The sequence below is a fragment of the Necator americanus genome, chromosome IV, assembly GCF_031761385.1.
Source record: "Necator americanus strain Aroian chromosome IV, whole genome shotgun sequence".
NCBI classification, from domain to species: domain Eukaryota; kingdom Metazoa; phylum Nematoda; class Chromadorea; order Rhabditida; family Ancylostomatidae; genus Necator; species Necator americanus.
This window is the reverse complement of record NC_087374.1, coordinates 13,176,868-13,184,578: the sequence shown is the minus strand read 5'-3', so window position 1 is coordinate 13,184,578 and position 7,711 is coordinate 13,176,868. Positions and strand designations below refer to the sequence as shown.

The 7,711-nt window shown below is 41.5% G+C and overlaps 1 protein-coding gene across 1 annotated transcript; it reads right to left on the bottom strand.

Annotated features, from left to right (window-relative positions):
• Window positions 1–4,727: 4,727 nt before the first annotated feature.
• RB195_001136 (uncharacterized protein) lies at window positions 4,728–7,393 on the bottom strand (the record flags this gene model as incomplete). Its single annotated transcript, XM_064197776.1, has 3 exons — window positions 4,728–4,771; window positions 6,635–6,785; window positions 7,292–7,393. The coding sequence occupies 3 exons, from the start codon at window positions 7,391–7,393 to the stop codon at window positions 4,728–4,730; spliced, it is 297 nt and encodes a 98-aa protein (XP_064053657.1).
• Between the last annotated feature and the right edge of the window lie 318 nt (window positions 7,394–7,711).

Genomic DNA, 7,711 nt, shown 5'->3' with positions numbered 1-7,711 from the left:
AACTTAGAGAGGGGGGTTGTAGATTGTGAGATGTAAAAAAAAACGGTGTGGGAGACGCCGTTTTTAACGACGATTTCAATTGCGACGCACCACTCTTGCGCACGCGCCGCATTCAAGTGCGGGCGTTCGGTGATCAGTGATGTTATCCTCATCCTACTCAAGTGAAACCTATAAATAGGCTGCAGAAAAGCCGATATATGTCCTTAGAGGAGCGATCTAACTCACTTCGCAGGTACTAAAGCGGTTCCCCCACTTTTTTTTACGATGATTATTGAGTGGTGAGCTTAACCACTTCGCATCCCGCAATCTACAACCCCATCTCTAACTTGTCCCTGACCACGTCAGATTCATTGTATGCTGCCTTTATTTCAGGTGCTTTCCTTCCTTTTCAAACCACATTTTCTGACTTTTTTTTTGAAGTGGTCTTTTCGATTTCAACGGTACGAGAAAGCTTTATCACATTTACCTCAAAGGTGAGCAGTCATATCCCATAAGTCAAAAAGGTCTGGTAAAATAAGTCAATTGGCTCCAAAAAAACTATTATGGCATAGCGAGGTAAACGAAAAAGACAAAGATGCAAGCAGTAGAAGAAGAAGTAAGAAAATATGAAAAGCGAAATAAAACAAATGAAGACAAATGAAATAAGAAAGAAAACAACAAAAAAGTTCGTGAACACCTAGGTTAATAGCAAACTTGTATATTGTGTAACCGTGCAATTAAGGAGAGAGTATAAGGGAAGAAGGAAGGAAAGAAAAAGATGTTGTGGTTGATTTTCCCAACGTCTGTTCCGAAGGTGCCTTTTCAGTGTCGATAGATTTGTCTGATAAATTCGCCTGCTTCTTTGTTTTTGTTCAACGTCTCAACGCCTTCGCATCTGAATTAATTGCATCTTGGAGAATGTAAAACACTAGTACCGTCTCTTGTGCTGGATACACCATTTCTCGAAGGCAGATACTAGTTTGGGGAAGCACGTCTTAAAACGCGCAATAAATAGCAAATTACGAAAGAATTTCTGCAGATTTCTTGGATGAAAACAGATTATCTCAGAAACAAAAGTAGGTCAAAATCAATAATTTTTACAGTTGCCTCAAAGCGTTTTTCACGACATGCCGATATCCGTAGTCAAATATCTCAGCAGTTTTAGATGTGTTCCGCAAATTCTAAGTGGCAGGTAAGCCCAAAATCTCGTGAAACTGAACGTTGCAGGGAAATATCGTCTGCGAAGTTGAAGTTAATTAAGTCGGATGAAAACGACACGAACCACGAGTGTAGCTGCGGTGCATTTGCGTACGAAACGGCGCGGTGGAGGCAGGAGTTGGAATCGAGGTGGGACCATTGCGAACTGCAGCGATGGGTGGTGCCAGCAAGGGTTTTACCACGCTTCTAACCGCTACACCGCACCCCCTCGAGAGAAGCCGTGTACGTACACAACGTTTAATGTCGTTTTGACCCTACTCTAAGTCGCGTGTTGATTAAGTGGGGAGATCGGACGGGATGTCATATTTTCATTGTGTTTTGGAGCGTTGTTTAAGCGTTTAATTTTCTCCAAAATCAAAAATAGATAAATGTGAATAGATGATAGGAGCTCCATTGATAAAGTCGACATCGATAAAGTCGGTCGAGGCGATGCAAGATAAAAGACGACGCCAAGGACTCCCCATGCTTGAGATACCACCGACCACTAAAATGCAGAAGGGTCCCACACCGTTGCTTCAATGTGACGGCGCCAAGAAGCGATAAACTTTGTTAGGACGGGTCGCAGGGCATTGCATTGGTGTGTCGCGGAACAGTAGTATCACGCAATAACTACATGTAGATTTGACAAAAAGTAAATGAGACATTGTGAACCATTTCATGACCGTAACAACTGTATTTGTTACGTTTCACCCTATGTAGTCCTGCGCATATCTATTTCATAGGCACGTTTGCCTCAAGTTGACAACATGCGTTTTTTTCAGAAATTACAAACAGCATGCAAGTGGCCGCTTAAATATTAGCTAACAGTTTGCGTGATCTGTCGTAGAACCTAATCCTTTTTTTGCTGATTGTTGGGGAAATTAGGTGGAAAACCCATGCCTCGAGTAAAGTCTTCAAATTGAGACGGTATTGAAGGAGTGTAGGTGTAAAATCAAGTTTGAATGTGTTCCAAATGTAGGTCTGACGCGGAAGTTTTGAATTTCGTATTGTATTGATTACGAAACATGCCCATGACAGGGAATGTTTCGTAGCCATAGGTTATTTGAGTGTTCTTTAGTGTGCCTGAGGGTATATCACGGAATAGGTCAATGGGACATAAGGTGATTTCGTAATAGTGCTCTTTTTTTGTTCTCTGTTCGGGGGTGGGACAGTATTACGAAATATAAGGCGTGATCAAGGATCACAGGTACCAATAACCATTACGGCTTATCGACTGCAAGTGCCCCACCCACCATCCCAATTTTTACGAGTGGAATTACAAGAAAAAGAGTGTAATACTTGCTAAGATGCAAGGACATAGAATCTTTTTCAGTCTTTCTCCTTGATCACCGAAGGAGAAGAGCAGAAGATAGAGCGATTATGGCCTCACGTTTAGGCTTGCAATCTACGGGCAGAGTGATCGATTCCTGTATCGACCGATCAGTAGCGCCAGGAACGCTACGTATTTATAGAAGTGTCAAGAAAAACTTCCTGAAGTTTGTCAGCCGATTCAAAATCCCGCTTTCAGCGCTTCAGAAACTCAGGAACGTTTTCTTAGCGAATCTCATCGATAAAGAAATGACTAGATCAATAGGATATCATGTAGCTGCACTAACGCACTTCTTTGGTTCCGTTACTGGAGTGGCTAAAAAACGGGGACCACCCACTCGCAACAGGACAAAGGCTACAGAAAAGGACGTCGAACAAGTTATACAATGGGCTTTACGGGATGGTTCGATGGCGGTTTTAAAGGCAGCAACATTAATCTTGTTGGCGTTTTCTGTCTTTCTTCGGATTAGTGAACTCCGTCCCCTACGTTTCTCGGATCTGCTTTATCATGGATACTCAGTTTGGTGGTTATTCATCAAAAAATCTAAAGCCGATCAAATCGGACACGGGAAAACGCTGGCATTGCGGTGGAATTACAGCTCGCAAGAACTATGCGATTCATAGTGCGATGCTTGCTCACCTTTCAAAGTATCCGACTTTAATTTCAGAAGCAAGAATGGAAGATCCCCATCAAAGGACAACGTGGTCCGACAAATTCAGAAAGCGCTATCGGAAGCGGGTTTGGGTCATCCTCGAGTCGCATCCTCATTCTTTTCGCGGTGGAGCGGCCATTTGCTGTTCGGCGTGGAATCGAATCACGAAGAGATGCTGGCTGGCGGGTGGATATCCTTCATAGCCTTTCAAGCGTATGTCGATCCATCTCCTGTATATACTAGTCATTTAGGCAGTTTCGTTAGATGAATGAAAAAGTATCTCGTCTACAATTTTAGATGGCTGTACATTTTGGACATTGTTTTAATGTTATTCAAGTTGTTATCATTGTCAACTTTAATCTCGTCATTATCTCTTGTTCGTATTCCCAATTACTCGACCTCCATTTCCGGATCTGCAATTGAGTATGCATAATATTTACAATAGCCTCTGTTGTTCTCGAAAGAAGAAACTGTATTCAATTTCCCTGGATCTGATAACTGATTAGCAGCTAACAACTGCGTTATTGGTTTCTGGAGTGTACAATACTGGTATGTAATTCTTACGTTGCTTAACGTCGATAAAGCTTTCCCTCTCTCTCTCCCAATGCGACACCAAAGGACGTTGTTAGTTGCCCCGTACAACAGGATTCGGTACAACAAAGTTCTTACGCCACTTTTCTCGATAGTTAGGGGGAATAGAGTGTTTTCACACATTTCAGCTTATGTAGATTTCAGGAGCAATCCGACGAGCAGAGCTCTGCTATGCTCGTACGCTTTAGTGTAGCCTACTCCGGCTCCAGTACGAAACAGGTCTACGCAACCGTGATTTCCTTCAATTTTTCAACTGTCACCGTCAACTGGCACACTTTTTTCTTCTTTGAAGTCATTGCACAATAAGGTCAACTCTGCAGAATGACGGCAATTGTATGTACTATATCAGATACAGTAATACTGCTTATTTTATGTACCGACAAATCCTTTCACTATGGCGACCATTCTGATGATCACTATATTCTTTCGATATCAAACTTACTAATTTTCCAAAGAAGAATGCCGCTTGTGAAGAGTCTATGATCGGAGCCGATTGTGTTCAACTGGATAAACCATATAATAGCTCAGGGAAAAATTTTTATCGTGAATTTTGTCTGATATATTGTATTGTGTATTGTATTCTGCACTAGTCGGTTCTCAACATTTCTGTGACTCTTCGAACGAAATTCTATAATGTCAACATCTACGAAAGCAATGAGTGGATTGTAATTCGTAGATGAAAATTTGAGGAAGACCTCAACAACGCTATTTTGTCTTTGTTCTAAAATCGCAGAGGTCTCATTCATTTTCAGACCTTTCTGAAGTAGTCGGTAGACACACCCGGTTCTCTATTTTAACTCAACTGTCATTCCTGTATTAATGCTAACACGTATATTCGTAGAATTTTACGGAGTTGTTTTGAAATACTAACGAAATTTATTTACAGCCAACAACCATTCTTTTGTGATTGGATCAGGAACTATTAGATACGAAGATGTTGACGTTGCTTTGCTATGGTTGTATCGGTCACGAGCGAAATTATTCATCGAATATTCGACAGAACTTGAAGCGACACGTGTATCCTAAAAATGCTTATTTAGGCTCTATAGGTCTACGATCGCATGAAAATCACATTCTGAAAAGTAACATAATTAATCTGAAGCTGTCTAATCTGAAGTAAAGACAACAAAATGTGCAGTTTTGATAAGTGCGGAAGAAGTTCTTTTTCTGCAACTTGTTAAAACACTTTAAAGGCAGCATATCATGGAATTGACGATGAATCGCTGTCGGACAATGAAGAGTTCAGGTTCTAGATTAAGGATGTGGGCGTGGCCACGATCAATTCTCATCCGGAGAAGCGGCGTTTGTTTCCGCGAGTTACGTGGAAACGCTACATCCAATGTGTACGCGGCGCGTCCACGAGTGAGCGTTCGAAGATCAATGTCATCTCACTGTTAGTCTATTCAAGTATGAGCAGTGTACAGGCTACTGGGAAGAATGGAAGGTGTACAGGGGTGACGCGTTCTAACTTACCTCGTAGCGAGTAAGTCTCTTGCCCACGGCGTTTTTCAGGGCGATTAGCGGGAATCGAGCTGTGCCCCCCTCCCTTATATTCGTAATCTACATCCTGAACTCTATGTTGCCCCACAGAGATCGAAACATCGTCAATTCCTGTGATATGCCGCCTTTATCATATTAATGCTCGAATAATTGTCGTCGGTAAGTTGTAATTGTAAAGGGTAAAACTGAATGTATTTTTTTGGACCACTTCGTCTTAACATTTCGTCTTTTGCCTAACAGTTTAGGAAACAACTCGTAAAAGATTACTTTCTGTTACAGCAAGGAATGTTTCTATGCAACCGTCAAACAAATTTCCAATGTTAAGTTCTTTCTTTTAGTAAGTATGAAAAGAAAACGTACTCTGCAAAAACGCAGTGACAAGAAAGAAAGCTACGTTGTGAATCGGAGGAAAAAAGGCTCAATGACATCAGTTTACACGTTGAAACAACCTGTTATATCATTGGTGAACCAAGAAAAGTGAGGATGAAGAATAAAGTGGCCGAAGTTGGTTCAAGGCAGCGTCACCAATGGCACATGATGTGGTACGGAAACCGCAATGAAAACGTAGAGTTTCGCTTTTAGATTACGGAAACGAGCGTGGCTCCTCTCATCATCCAATAGTCGTAAAAAATGGAAGACAGCGTTCTTTTCTTTAAGGGAAGTTGGAACCCTTCTGCCCTTCTGCTGCGCCGAAGGTAAGTGATGTCTTCTCACCTACTAATCTACTCAAGTAAAACCCATGAATAGACCGATGGCACCAGAGCGTGTAAAATGGTGCATGTTCTAACGTACCTCGTAGATGATGAAACGATTTCCACGCCGTTTTTTGGGACGACGAGGGGAGGATGAATGAACACTGTTTCCCTAGTCTTCAAATCGAACTCTAGGTCTTCCCTAAGGTTTCCGTACCACGTGAATACCGTGATGCGACTGCGGGGAAAATGGGAGAAAACGTCTAGCTCGGCAATGTCTTACAGGAGCTATCCGGTGCATGAAGTCATTTTTATCCTCCCAGACAAGTCTGACACCAATTTCTCGTCCCAGGAGCGTTGAAAAGGAAGGCTGGCTTTAGGGTGATTTCGAACCGCCGACCGTGCATTCTTCTATTCTATTTTTATTCTAACTTCTTACCGACTACGCTTTGCACACGTTTTGCTTTCCTTGCTCATCACATCTGTATATAAAGTTGCTTCATCGCGAAAAGTAATGTCCCTGAGTGCCTTTCTCCTCTGATCGGAAGAATTATGAATTTTGAACCATTTTCATGAAGTTTTTCGGATTGAGTACAATCCGAACTCTTCCTTTATAATACTTTAACACTGAAAATCCCCTCAAACACTGTCTTGTAATTCCATGTTTTTTTTTGTTTTAGAAAATTGACCAACTTTTCAACATATGTCCATCTCTCCGCATTCGTGCAATCACGCCATCCGTGCTGTCGATTTGCTCTGTCGACAGCGGGACCTTGTCAACTTTAGACCCGTACCTTCTGTCATAACCAATCAATGGTGTGATACGTAATAAGAATGGGAACGCCTGAAGGTAAAGCAAATATTACGGGAAGTTTATCGGTTCGAAATTTGTGCTCTCGAATTTGAAAGCAAGACTGACTATGAACAGAAAGACTTTCTTAGTTATTTGATGCTCATTTGGCTCCTCCTATAAAAATCCTTACACCGGATGTTTGCTTGAATTCCAAACTGGTTGAAGTGAAAGACCAAGAAATTATTAAAAGTCCACTTCAGCAATTTTGTCTTCTTGACTTCACGGTAACTCTTTAATATTAGGCGAGTAGTTTTCTATGAAGAAAAATCAGCACCACAGTTACTGGTGGTTTCGAAGTCGTATTAACAAAATCAACCGCACAACTATAAATCTAAAAATCTTTACTATAATGTTTTCTTCTCTTCTGTAAATTGCAAGTCAAGAAGGATTGAAAGAAGTTCCTCTTTCCAATTTTTTTCCTAAACTAATTGTAACTACATCAATCTCTTTGTCTGTCATTTCAGTGTGTTTTTCAGTTCATCTCTCACCACACTTACTCTTGTTGGTCTTTCTTTCAGAAATTCATCTTCGAAAGGCTCTAGTGCAGTGACGATGACAAGGAGCATCGCCGCGAGCAGTGTGTTCAGCCACAAGCGCATTACCTGCAAGGTTGGTTCAGTTGCTGCTCGAGAATTGTCATATTTTCATGTTCGGATCTCATAAACAAAACATTGGGGAAATAGCGAAAGCAGAAAAGCAGAGGAGGATACGAAAGTCGCGTAATGAGTTAATTAGACCACCGAAGATGCGATCATCATTTATAATTGGTGGATAACAACGCATTATTTCATGAATGTCAGGCGTGGAAAGCAACCGCACGCTAATCCACCTCACTGGGGAAGAGCAGCCAGCTGGAATGTTTTGTTGCAGGCTTGATAATTCTGAATGTTCTGCTTGCAAATTCTTGCAATTGTATC